Here is a 13,550-nt window from a genome sequence, read left to right as displayed (position 1 = left end):
GAAAAACATTAAAAACTGAATTAAGGAAGAAGAGACTCCCTGAAAACATTAAATAACTGCAATAAAGCACAATGTATAATAAAGCAGTCTAACCCTGGAGTGTTTATCGAACCTTGTGGAAATTTAAAAAAAGTAATTAAATATAAATTTGCATATATGAGCTTTAATTTCTGTCATTTTTGCTACATCTGACATTTTATTGTTTAGCTTAAATAAACATTAATATATAAAGGGGTTAGGGTCAGCTCTTCAGGATGCCTTTTCCACAGACGTAGGTCACAGTGACATAAATTGTCTCACTGTGGGTTTTACCGCTGACTTTGGGGAAAATTAAAAGCCCCGACCTGGAGGTTTCTGGTCCTAAAGTGCAGACGACCAAGGTTTAAAAACAGCTTTGTTAAATCTGTTGTGTTGACGCTTCTAATAGGCCCATAATATAAAAGCAGTTCAGATCCTTCACATGACTGTCACACTATTGACTATTTTATGTATTTTATGACTATTGCTCCTTTTGTCTTTTTTTGCGAGGTGACCTTGGGATTTTGAAAGGCGCCTTCAAATAAAATGTATTATTATAGTTATTATTATTACTAATTATTCCATCTCCAGCTTAAGTCACTTTCTCTTAAACAGGAAAGGCTTCTGAATCAGCACAGATGAGCGTACAGATACTTCACAACTTCTCCCAAAATTCAGAAGTTCTTTATCAGAGAGTTTGGGAGCTCTCTGAAGATCCCCAGTATTAGACTGCACAGCTGCAAATATTTGGTGGTCTGGTTTGTGTTTATGCATTCACTTGCCGACCAAAAGATCACCGGATCAATAGCAGCCAGACACACAGATCCTCGTATCTCTTACATAATAAAGCATGAAAGTCCACTTAAAGCTCAGAGCCACATAAAGCTGCTCGTCACCATCGTAAACGCTGCTGAGATAAAATAATCTCTCGTGTCATGAGAGTGAGGGTCAGAGGAGTTTGTTGCGGCTGTGAACTTTAGCACCACTCTTCTAAAACGGCACACTGTGAGATAATCTGTAACCACGTCAGCAGGAGGAAGCTTGTTTACAAACCATCGAGCACGTGCCGCTCTGTCAACCAAGCAGCAGGTCTAAAGGAACGCCGTGCATTCGTTTAACAGGCTGAGGGGCCGAAGGTCACATGTTTGTCATCTGTTCTGCGCTGACGATGATCCACGCTGAGGAAAAACGGAGACGCTGGTGTTGGGCATTTGTTTGGAGAGTGTGAGACGCCTGAGGAAGAGGAGGAGGCGGCGGAGGAAAGGACACAAAGGTCGTGTTGTGTAACCAGCACCATGTGAGCCATGGTTGGGGGGGTGGGGGGATTTTATTGGATCTCTGTTTCTGATAATCCAAACCTCAGAGAGAGGAGATTAACCGTCACTTGGTTGTGTGTTTCACTGATGAAAAGACCCCAAATGACACATTTACTGTATGTATGATATATAAACTACACTACACACATTCTAGGCAGATTTGTTTGGCTAGTCTTTGTATTTATCCTCAAATTGGATCTAAATGACTACAATTCCTCATCCGAGGACCCACGAATGTCTGCATGGAAACTTCCCTGCCACCTTCCAATAAAAACACAGCATTTAACATTTTTCAGACATATTTTTAATCAAAATACTGCATTTAAATTACAACATTATAGAAAACCACTATACATTTTGTTCACAGACAAATGTTTTTAAACCACATTCTTATTTAAAATAATTATCCCAGTTTTACAATCAGAAACTGTCACTGTAGAAGTTTTTTAAGATCAATTGTCTTTATGCACAGAAACTTCAGATTCAGTGTTGTGCCCCAAAAATAAAACACCAAAGTCCCACCAGCACCACATACAGTATAATTCTAGCACCTGAACCTTTAAATACAGTAAACTACCAGACAGACGCGTTAACGAGCCAAACGTGAGATTAAACCAATAAAAGATCAAAGGTTTAGTCACCCAAAACCAACCATCACCATTAGCATGTCCTACAACTGAGGTCCAGTTTTCTTTAACATGCTACATGAAGTAGAAAAGCAAGACATCTGAAGGTTTAAGGCTTTGAAAACATGGTTAATAAAACCAAACATCTGCAGTCCTTTTCTCCAACAACACCCAGTTTGGCAATAAGAGTGAATTAAACACTTTTATAATGTTGTTTTATGGCATTTGGAGATTGTACGTGGCTGCATGTGTCTTAAATTCTTTCTGCTGCTCTCTTATTAACGAGAGATTGCCACAGCTGATCCATACACAGAATAACCTTCCAGGCACAACCTCAAATGGATTGGAGTCTTCTTCTGGTCTCGAACCGGGGATCTTTCTTCACACCTCTGAAAACATGTCCTGATATCAGTGATATCAAGCTTAAGAAAAGCTTGGAATGTGGCTCCCGCAATCCAGAACAGACCCAGGCTATTGTACTCCTAATGGCGTGCCAAACCAAAATAAATGGAAGGGTCGTGCAAGCCGGATCCATCCGCTGTGGTGACGCTCATGGGAAATAAGGGAGCAGCATAAATAATTAAAGTCATGAATCTACCAGACTTCATAGAGAAAAAGATACATTTTAGTAGGTGCACCATCACACCTACTTGTTTGCATATTAACCACTTAGCTGCTTGTGCTCTGTCCGTATTTTTAAAATCTGTGCGCTTCTGTTGTTCTTCAGCTTCGTCACATGTGCGATGACATAAGCACAAATATACATTCAGCTTAATAGTGCATACATTCATCGTTGTTGTGCTTATGACAATTTTCACGTTATTTTTTGGCAATACTTTAAATATTTGTGCTTAAATCTTAAGACTAAGATTCATGAAAATAACTATTGATAAAAATGGCACTAACCGTGCATATCCAGGGCTGTTTTCCTGTTAAATGTAGGGCAACTAGAAAATTTATGCTTTTTGGTAGCTGCAGTGGTATTATAGCTAACATTTAATTGCACATGAAGAAAGAAGAATTAAGATTTTAGGTCAACCTTAAGCCACAGAATGCATATGTTATTTTTAACATTTAAAATAGTGTTTTAACAGCAGGTTTGAGCCTCTGTATGAAGCACATTTGTCATCTTTTAGTGAGAAACTGAAGCCACTTTTGTGTTCCGATTAGCTGCCAGCTTTCTAACAGTGTATTTGACATCTTAGCTGACATTTGCTGTTCAGTGACAGTAAAAGTGCGTTTTACCCTGACAGTACCCACACATTACAGTGTGTATTGTTTTTTTATGTGTTCACAGACATTTTGAAGGTGAGGCAACCCTGCAGTGCAGCATTAATAACAAAAGAAAAACAAAAGCTGGCTGTGCTGCTGTTATCCGTTAAGACATGAGGAATAAAACAGGCACGGCTTTTCCCCCTCGCACCTACTGGGTCTTCTTTTTCTGGATGGCAGGAACGTCCAGCCCAACGGTACTCCCACCAAACAGGAAAGGGATGATCTTCTCAAACAGCAGGATGCAGCTCACCACGCCTGCACACACACGTTAGACACAGGAAGTTATTTTGGTAACAACAAGCAGACATATGTCAGGTATGAGTCGTGCATTTAAATGACAGGCCAAGCTTCTTTATTTAGAGGACAGTCATCCTAATCGAACCATGGAGTAGCTTGTAGAGCAGGTCGGTCCTGAGCGCTTAGTCAGTTATCTTATTTGCCGAGAGTTAGAAAAGACAACAAATACCACACTCACATCTAAAAGTGGACATGAGATCATAAAGAGTGGACTCCAGTCTGCTGCTTACCTAAAACTGGTCCCAGCCAGTACACAAAACAGTACTCCAGGTAGGTGTGGCCGCTGCAGGGGAACTGAACTGAGAAGGCCAATACTGGGTTGAAAACGGCTCCGGAAATCTCTCCACCTGCACAAAACAAAAGATGGAAGAATAATTAATTTACTTTATGGGCATGGAACCATCTACACTTTTAACCCACATGCTGAGGAGGGTAAATATGCATGCTTGCTGCATTTAATAATTGCACTTTTGCAAGAACAAAGGCTGACAGGATGGTTTAAATTCTGGATTTAGTAGGATTGTGATCAGTATTTTAGTTGTGCCGTTTAGATCTTGATTTCTTGTAGGTCTATGTTGTGGTTCCCAGGACAGTACAATGTTTCTGACAGAAACCATGGCAGGGTGATTGCCAGTATTCATGTGCAGGATTGTTCTTAACATTAAAAAAAAAAAAGAAAAAAAAAGAAAAAAAAAAGTTTTCCGGGTCTGTGCGGTGTACGGGGCACAAACTGTGACCCTTTCTATTTAAAGGGGGTTTCATTTACTTGTTTAGACTTGTGAAGAGTAGGAAGTGCCCCTCATTAACACACCTGCATAAACTGCTGCCGTTACAACAGCAGCGATGAAGTGCACCTGGAGTCTTTCGTCCAGTTTGTGGACGTGCATGCAGGCAGCCTGGAAAACGAAGGCGCAGGCCAGCTCCACCACCGCGGCCTCCAGCAGCGTCCCGCCTAGGGGATCGAAGCACCTGAAGTCAGTGCTCTGGTGCTGCAGGTGAATGTCGGAGAGACCCTGCGACCACACGGAGGCGACATAAGACTGCGAGGCGACGGCAGCTGCGAATTGGAGCATAATGAGGACGCCGGCCGCTCTTAAGCTGCGGGTCCCGCGGCACACACTCTCTAGAGCCGCGGTGGGGTTACAGGTCGCGTCCTGGAAAGTTACCAAGTGGACAAGAGTCACCGTGTAGGTGAGAGCCAGGCCGTAACTGAGCTCCAGGTGGGCCGAGTCTCCCAGCAGTTTGAGTTCATGCGTGCAGCAGCAGAGCTGGAATGTGGACGCCGCCTCCAGCAGGTAAATCCGGTAATCTCTCGGGAACACACGCGCTGCGGAGCGGATCAGCTCGCTGAGGAGCACCGAAACCCCCAGCACCGCTACGGAAACCCACAGGTAGGTCATCTCCCGGCTCTTCACTGCCCCACACGGTCTGACCTCAATGCATAAGCCGCTCCTCGTGACGGGGCAACTTTCAGGACTTATCTGTCAGAGTAAAGTCTACTTGATCCACGCTGCTGCGTCAAGGCGCACGGATTGAGACCGCCTTCAAAATAAAAGTGGGGATTTGAATGCCTGATAATTAAAAGTATTTAGAGTCAAAATACTTAAGTGCCAGCGAGACACCGCTTTGTTCCACATTTTCAGTCAGAATATAAGCATGAAAAAAAAACTCCATAGAGGTGTAATATGTTTTCGTGGTAAAAAGAAATAGATAAATCCACAGTGACTTTAAAGGCCAACTACTAAAAGTGGGCAATAAATGGGGAGCTGCAGTGATTGGCGGGATTACTTACAGCAAGCATCCTTATCAAACCGGCTACAAGAGTCAGCCTGAGGGCACTTTCTCTTTCAGTTTGTAATTCGATGTTTTACAACACGCAGTTCTAATTTACTGTATTATTCTTTAAAAAAAAAAAAAAAAATCTAAACAAAGGAAAACCGGCACATACCTGTGACAGCATTAAAATCTGTATAATGTAATGTAAATGCAAAAAAAAAAAAAAAAGGGGTAAAAGCACAAAAACACAGAATATTAATTATAAACATTGTAAAACATGACTGATCTCTGTATCGAGTCTGTTTTCACCGAGTCTCTCTTTAGATATGATGCAGTCACCATTTCTCCCATTCAAAGCTCAAACGTGGGGACAGTCCTCTTCTTTTGCTGCTGTAACTTTCTATGCAGTTCATGTTCCTGCTGATCACACCACACATGCCTGTAAAGGCACATAGTTCCATGCTCTTTCTGTAAGAAATGCTTTTCCAATATGTGGCGAGGTTTTGTACAAAACCAGAAAAATGTTAACTATACTCACACACTGCTCTGGCTTCCTTCAACAGCCCAAAGACACGAATGTTAGCTTAACTGGTGATTCTAAATTGGCCCTAGACGTGAATGTGAGTGGGAACGGTCTCTTTGTTGGCCTTTAGATGGACTTTTGCAAGTCAGAATTTTTGGATTAATAATGACATTAAATGTCCACCACTTTGGAGGGCCCCGAGTGCCAAAACGAATTAAATAAACGTATAATTACATATTTAATAAAATGCGTCAAATTACAATGGGAAATTGATTAAATATATAATTATGATTCAATTTAATTAAATATTTCCAGTTTTAATTGATACATTTAATTAACAATGTATTTGTTCATGTTGGCACTCATAGTCCTCTGTAACTACGAACTGGTCTGTTCCTTATAGCGCTTGGTTCCATTTCTGTCTACAAAGTGTTAAATAACAAATAACAAAACAAAAAACAGGCATGATTTCATCCACTAACAGGCAGGGTGGAGTTACTTCAGCTGACACAGTTAAAGGTGGGGTGCACCCCAGACCTGCTGACTATTAATTTTCCTGTTTGGCCTCGAGTTATTTTTAGTGTCCCATAGGAACCCATGCTTTATTTTGAAAAGTCAAATCAGGAATGGGGAGGTAAATATTTTGAAGGGCTTAACATTTGACCTCGCTACCAGTGAGAAGTTCAGGCAGAGGCATCGGAAATCAGACAGTTCATTGAAAACCTGTTCTGACAGGTTTTAAACATCATGCAGGTGTGTGCACATGAACTGTAGCAGGAGAAAGGCATTGGAGCACCTTTCATACACCCTGTGCTAATATCCAGGGTGCAGTGGTGGTGATCCTCTACATGTAGAGGGGGGAGTTCCATGTTTTATGGATATGGTGTTACTGTGTAAGAGAGAAGTTTTCAACAGTCATGAAAACTGGTTTTCTGTTTGCACAGCATCCTTTGACCTATATTAACTGGCCACTTTAGTTGGTATACCACGCTAGTGCCTGACATAGACTCAGCAACGTTCTTTGAAACACACACAGATTCATCAGGTGAACATGCACGATGTTAATCTCCTGTTCCCCATCCAAACAGGTCAGTTCTGATCCTACCATCCAAAAGTCACAGCAGAAATGGAGGCCCATCAGATCAGGCAACATTTTTTGTCCAGTGTCGGTGAACTTGCCTTTGAGCTTTTCTTTTTGCTGGCGTGGTCTTCTGCCGCTGTAGCCCCTCTGCTTCAAGGTTCTACATGTTGTGCATTCAGACTGTTGTCTTTCTATTGGCTCAAAGTGGTCTGGCCATTGCCCAGAGAGCTGCCACTCACTGGATAAATGCCAAGCATATCAGCAGGTTCTGAAATACTCAGACCAGCCTGCCACGTGTAGTCACCTTTCTGCCCCATTCTGATGCTTAGATTGAATTTCAGTAGGTCCTCTTGACCATGTCTATGTAAGACTTGCATAGATGAGATTTAAGTAATAATTCTATCCAGCTGTGCTTATTTCTGCTTCAAGGAGTGAATGGGTTAAATGCAGAGAGGAATTTCCCCACGGGGATCAATAAATAAAGTATACATTATCAATATTTGCCCCCAGTGTTCCCAAAAACACTGGATAATTGCTCCAGGTGGCTGCAGTTACGCTAATGCAATATAAAAATGGAGTACACTGACATTGAGATGTAAGATTTGCATAATAAGTAATAATTCAGACAGACAGTAATAATATACCGTCTGTCTACATCCCTCTATCCTTTCTCCAGCTCACGTGGTGAGCTGTACTTCGGTTTTCTGTACTAGCTCCCTTTACAGGCCTCCTGTGTCCACAACCATAATGCTCAGCCATAATCGTTGCCCATTATTCTAATTAGTAACTCACTAACCTCATTCTTCAGATACCAATTTTACCAATCCCTGTAATAAGGGCAAAATGATCACATTTCTACTTCCGGACCTAATAATTTCATTCCTGTGCCCTGTAAATCACAGCCTGACAGTTTAACAGTTATTGGCCTTCTTAACTGCAGATCTTTGTCCAATAAATCTTTTACTCTAAACTATTTCCTTATTTTTTTGTATTAAGCAGATTTGGCTGGGGATTGCTGCCCCCTTGTGGAACTTTGTCCACCCAACAATTTTTAAAGAATTAGTTTGGTCCATTGTTTATCAGCAGCCTCCTAAATCCCGCTCTGAATTCTCAAAGTTCTGAAATCTGCTTTCATCTGATCTTACATTTAATCTAATTCTTCTAATTGTGCAGCTCTTGATAATGTGGCCTCCTTAAAATCCAAATTTGCTCCAGTCGTTCTTTTACCTTGGATCAATGATCATATTTGTCATCATAGATGAGAGAGCAGAAAAGCTGAACCTAGATGGAAAAAACCTCCATGTGGGCTACCAGCACACAAAGTAGTTATTAACCTCGTTCAACTGACTTAAAAGATGCAAGAATATCCCGTTTCTCTAGCTTGATTAGCAATAATAGGCACAACCATCAGTTCCTGTTTAACACCATCGACAGGGTCTGGTGTTGATGATCATTTATGTAGGTTTATTCAACATGCCAAGTATTTGTCTTTCTGTGCAAGAAAAGCCTACACACAGTGTGATACAATTTTCTATATGCATTCAATAATGTGAGAAAATTTATATCAGAAGTTCCCTTCGGGTGCTGCAGTGTCTTTAGAGTCCAAAGGCATGCAAGTTGCCTGAAGTATACATTTTCTAATGGTGCATCAAAAATACATTTCAACCAGGGATGCGGAGTTATTATCTATCATCTGGGTGCATGCCAGATTACTTAAAAACAGCCACTGTCATCTGTTAACTTAAAAGAAAAAGCATTGACTACAGGCCCATTTCCAAACTTCTAATAATTTTTAAAATCCTCAAAAGCTGTGGCCCATCAGTTACTTGGAGTGGTTGAGGGCAAAAACACATTTTCATATATATTCCAGTCAAATCATTGATCATACCATTCACTCTGACAGACTGGAGTTGGATTGGTTTCTCTGACACTTCTTTAAAAAGACGTTTCATCATATTTATCAAATATTTCAGAAATCATATTAATAAATGGATAGCCTCATCAGTGACCCTCGGGGATGAATTTCTGGACACATTCTTTGTATGCATTTCTTACATTACTATGCAGACAATATGCAGTTATTCTTTTCTGTTAAGACACAGATTAGATTACTGACACTAGATTACTGCAGCTCATGTTAAACTGAACAAAGCACCAATTACCTGATTTCATCTGGTTCTGCTGGACTCCTGACTAGTAGCTGGAAATCTGTTTCCATTTTGCATATTAAATGTTATACGTGACTCCCTGCGATCCATAAGATCATTTTATTGTTTATACATGCAGATTGTTTTATACATGATTTTTTTTTTTTTTAATTGTCTAATTATATTTTTTGTCCTTACCATTTTTCTAACTGGTTCTTAATGGTTTTGAAAATGCATTTTATTTTATTTTATATCAGAATCAACCTTTTGGGGCTTAAGGTTAGGACTGATTTTTAATTGAGATGCTGTGGTATGATCCAAAAACCCGTAACTCATCCGATCAAGAGATCCAAACAATTGAACGTATTTTAGTTTGATGGGCAGCAACAATGAATGCCTGGAGGAAGTTTGCAGTGTTGGACATCAAATAGACTTTAATGACCAGTTTCCCTGCATTTGACATTTGCATCCTCACGTGTCGCTCCCTCACATGATGTCTGTAAAAGCTCAGGCCTGCAGTACAGAAGTGCTATTACCATGGTGGGATTAGTTGGGCCGCTGCTGCTTTGGTCTGGAATGTAAAATGAGCTATTCCATCCATTAATTACTGTTTGATTAGCATTTCAGCGATGGAAAGAAAATGAACTTTGACTTAAAAAAAAAATCTGCTAAGTAACATCTCATCAACCTCCGCTTTACATTATATAAAGGCTGAACTCAAGCTGCTTTACACTCTTACATTTTCTTTATGTTAAATTGAACTAGACTATTTCTACCATTGTCCTTCACATGCTGCTGCTTGTGATCTGCCTGACTTGGCATTTCCTATTTGTGCAGAATTTGTTAATATTTACAAAGTCTGTCCGGCAGCTGCAGTGGGAGTCTGCCCACCCAGTGGGAATAAAAGTTCAAGCAAAACAAGATGAACTACTAGACATTTATTCTGTTTATGGTGTAAAAGCAGCTATTTATCTGCTTTAAGAGGTTCATGTAAACAAAGCTCTATCTGCGGGTGTACAGGGTGGGCCATTTATATGGATACACCGTAATAACATGGGAATGGTTGGTGATATTAAAGTCCTGTTTGTGGCACATGAGTATATGTGAGGGGGCAAACTCCTCAAGATGGGTGGTGACCATGGTGACCATTTAGAAGTCGGCCATCTTGGATACAACTTTTGTTTTTTTTCCAATAGGAAGAGGGCCATGTGACACATCAAACTTATTGGTAATGTCACAAGAAAAACAATGGTGTGCTTGGTTTCAACGTAACTTTATTCTTTCATGAGTTATTTACAAGTTTCTCTTTGTTCACAGCCATTGACATGTCGAAGAGGTTAACACGTGAGGAGCAGATCGAAATTGTGTTGATATCTGGTGAACGCAGTAACCGGGTCATTGCAGCAGATTTCAATGCAAGACACCCTACGAGACCACCCATCTCCCATACTACAGTTAGCAAACTGCTTGCTAAGTTCCGTGAAACTGGTTCAGTGTTGGATTTGCCAAAATGTGGACGCAAGAAAACTGTCACTAATGAAGAAAAACATCAGTGGCTGTCCTAGCTTCATTCAGCAAGAGCCCACAGTGTAGCACTCGCCGCATGTCACTGGAGAGTGGCATTAGTCGAACATCCCTTTGGCAGATATTAGCTACTCACAAATGGCACCCTTACAAACTCCAGCTACTGCAGCATCTCAACGAGGATGACCCAGATCGGCGCACAGAATTTGCAGAACGGGCAAAACAAAAATTGGAACAGGACCCTCAGTTCACGCAGAAGATTTTGTTCAGTGATGAGGCAAACTTTTATGTGAATGGTGACGTTAACAAACAAAAACACCACTATTGGTCTGACACTAACCCACATTGGATGGATCCCTCCAAGACTGTTGGACCAACAAAAGTGATGGTTTGGTGTGGTATATGGGGTACGACAATAGTGGGTCCATTCTTCATCAATGGAAACTTCAAGGCCACTGGATATTTGAAATTGCTACATGATGATGTGTTTCCCTCTTTATGCACTGAAGCTGGCACGTTCCCTGAGTTTTTCCAGCAAGATGGTGCACCACCACATTATGGGTGCCAGGTCCGAGCATTCCTAGATGAACAGTTTCCTGGAAAGTGGATTGGTGGTCGTGGGCCAGTTGAATGGCCCCCAAGCTCCCCCGATCTGACCCCCTTAGACTTTTATCTTTGGCACCTGAAACTACGGATACTGGATGCCTGTGCTGGCATTTCTCCTGCGGTGTTGCTATCAGTGTGTGAAGAGTGGGAGAAGAGGGTTGCATTGACAATCCAACACAATGGGCAGCACATTGAACACATTTTATAAGTGGTCAGAAGCTTGTAAATAACTCATGAAAGAATAAAGTTACGTTGAAACCAAGCACACCATTGTTTTTCTTGTGACATTACCAATAAGTTTGATGTGTCACATGGCCCTCTTCCTATTGAAAAAACAAAAGTTGTATCCAAGATGGCCGACTTCTAAATGGCCACCATGGTCACCACCCATCTTGAGGAGTTTGCCCCCTCACATATACTAATGTGCCACAAACAGGACTTTAATATCACCAACCATTCCCATGTTATTACGGTGTATCCATATAAATGGCCCACCCTGTAGATGTTAGTGAAGGAATCACTTTGTTTGGGCTTTAACTTCACTTGATATTCAGAAAGCAGAGTTCCTGTCTGGACCGGAGAGATGACACATTAGCCATTCAGGGGGCGGAAGAGCATGAGATGGAAAGCATGACCAGACTCGGGGGTGCACTGCAATCCGATGAAAACTCTGTACAGACTGTTAACTGTGTCATTAGGAAAAAATGAATCCGGATGATTCAGGATGATTTTTTTCCCCTTTTCTGCTCTCGTATTCAGAATGCATTCACCCCTTAGTTGTGCTGCTGAAGGACTCTCCTCTTGTCACTCCCCTAGTGTTTTTATGCCATCTATTTGTCATTAAATTTTTCTCTTCTCTCTCTCGTGAGGTCTGTGCTCTTTTCCTCTTCTTTACCTTCACCTCCAGATGGAGCAGATCCTGACCCTCACTGAACTTGCTGCTCAAAGATCATCTATTGTTCACTTAATAAAACTAAAGCACCTTAAAGCAACTGCTATGAACGTATGCAAAATCAATATAATTGAATTTCTACAGGTTTGCAAACAGATGACCAGCTATACAGATATTCCAAGACTGTTCATTGATATTGGAAAGGAAAAAAACATGCTCACCTAAATTTTTCTTCTGTTTGTTAATATTTTGTCGTTTATTGTAAGGAGGAGGTGGTTCAGAGGAAGCGGGAGCTTGTTACCATCATGGGCTCATCTGATCAGAATGAGAATGAAGTCATCAATCACTTACAGGTTTCTCATTTAACTGAATAATCAGTATTGAAGGACACACATGGACTGCTAACTCTGAAAAGAAACAAAATTTGATGTAAGTCATTCATTAAATTAGAATACGTGAACTGAGGAGACCCAAACAAAAACTCACCTCAGCTGACACCCATGTGGGAAAGAAGGAGTGAAAGTGAGCTGTAGGTGAGTGCAGTCCTTATATAATGTGTGACAGGTGAGTGCAATTAAGGGCAAGCACCAGACCCAATCAAGTGTGAGGAAAAGAAACAAGGTGAATTTGGTGAAGTGAGTGAGTGCGCTGAAAGGTGAGTCTTTACAACATTTATCATGGTTTCCTCATTTTTTTTTCATATAATGTAAAACAAGCTGATTATTTGTACAGTTTTATGTATAAAATACTTAAACAATAAATAGTGGGTTTGTCTTTCTTGAGACCCCCATCTCTGACATGAAACTGGATGAATCACCTAAATTATAGTGGATAGTAGATGTTTTCATACCAGTAACATTGCTAGCCGGAGTAGCCTGGGATGGACTCGGATTGATCTTTCAGTGACCTGTGAAATTAAAGATTTATACATGTGTCTCTTAGGCAGTATCATTAGAAGTCACAGCATACATTTTCACTTCTATGCAGAGTGACACTAAAAAACTATTTCATGCATTTATGACTTCTAGGCTGGACTACTGTAATTTGTTATTATCAGGATGCCCTAAAAACTCCCTGAAAAGCTTTCAGTTGGTCCAAAATGCTGCAGCAAGAGCACTGACAGGGACTAGAAAGAGAGAGCATATTTCTCCTATATCGGCTTCTCTTCATTGGTTTCCAGTTAAATCCAAAATAGAATTGAAAATCCTGATCCTCACATACAAGTTCTTGAATCATCAGGTGCCGTCTTATCTTAATGACCTTGTAGTACTGTATCACCCCATTAGGACACTTCGCTCTCAGACTGCTGGTTTGCTTGTGGGTCCTAGAACAGACACATCTCTACTTTTAAGGCTAGGCTTAAAACTTTACTTTTTGACAAAGCTTATAGTTGGGGGTGCATCAGGTGACCCCAAATCCTCACTTATGCTGCAATGGGCTTAGACTGCTAGGGACTTCCCATGATGCAC

At 40.9% G+C, this 13,550-nt stretch overlaps 1 protein-coding gene across 1 annotated transcript; it reads right to left on the bottom strand.

Moving 5' to 3' along the window:
- Window positions 1-1,621: 1,621 nt before the first annotated feature.
- On the bottom strand, window positions 1,622-5,026 carry LOC147321156 (aquaporin-11-like). Its single transcript, XM_086309464.1, has 3 exons — window positions 4,344-5,026; window positions 3,763-3,879; window positions 1,622-3,490 (listed from the first exon to the last, which is right to left on the bottom strand). Exons 1-3 carry the CDS (start codon window positions 4,930-4,932, stop codon window positions 3,384-3,386), a joined length of 813 nt encoding a protein of 270 aa, XP_086165590.1. The 5' UTR covers window positions 4,933-5,026; the 3' UTR covers window positions 1,622-3,383.
- Between the last annotated feature and the right edge of the window lie 8,524 nt (window positions 5,027-13,550).

This window comes from Aulonocara sp. 'chitande type north' Nkhata Bay, linkage group LG10 (genome assembly GCF_057382095.1).
Source record: "Aulonocara sp. 'chitande type north' Nkhata Bay isolate Kocher_YH1m ecotype deep benthic linkage group LG10, A_spYH_male_GT1.1, whole genome shotgun sequence".
NCBI classification, from domain to species: Eukaryota; Metazoa; Chordata; class Actinopteri; order Cichliformes; family Cichlidae; genus Aulonocara; species Aulonocara sp. 'chitande type north' Nkhata Bay.
The sequence above is the reverse complement of the archived record's forward strand: the minus strand, read 5'-3'. Positions and strand labels throughout refer to the sequence as shown.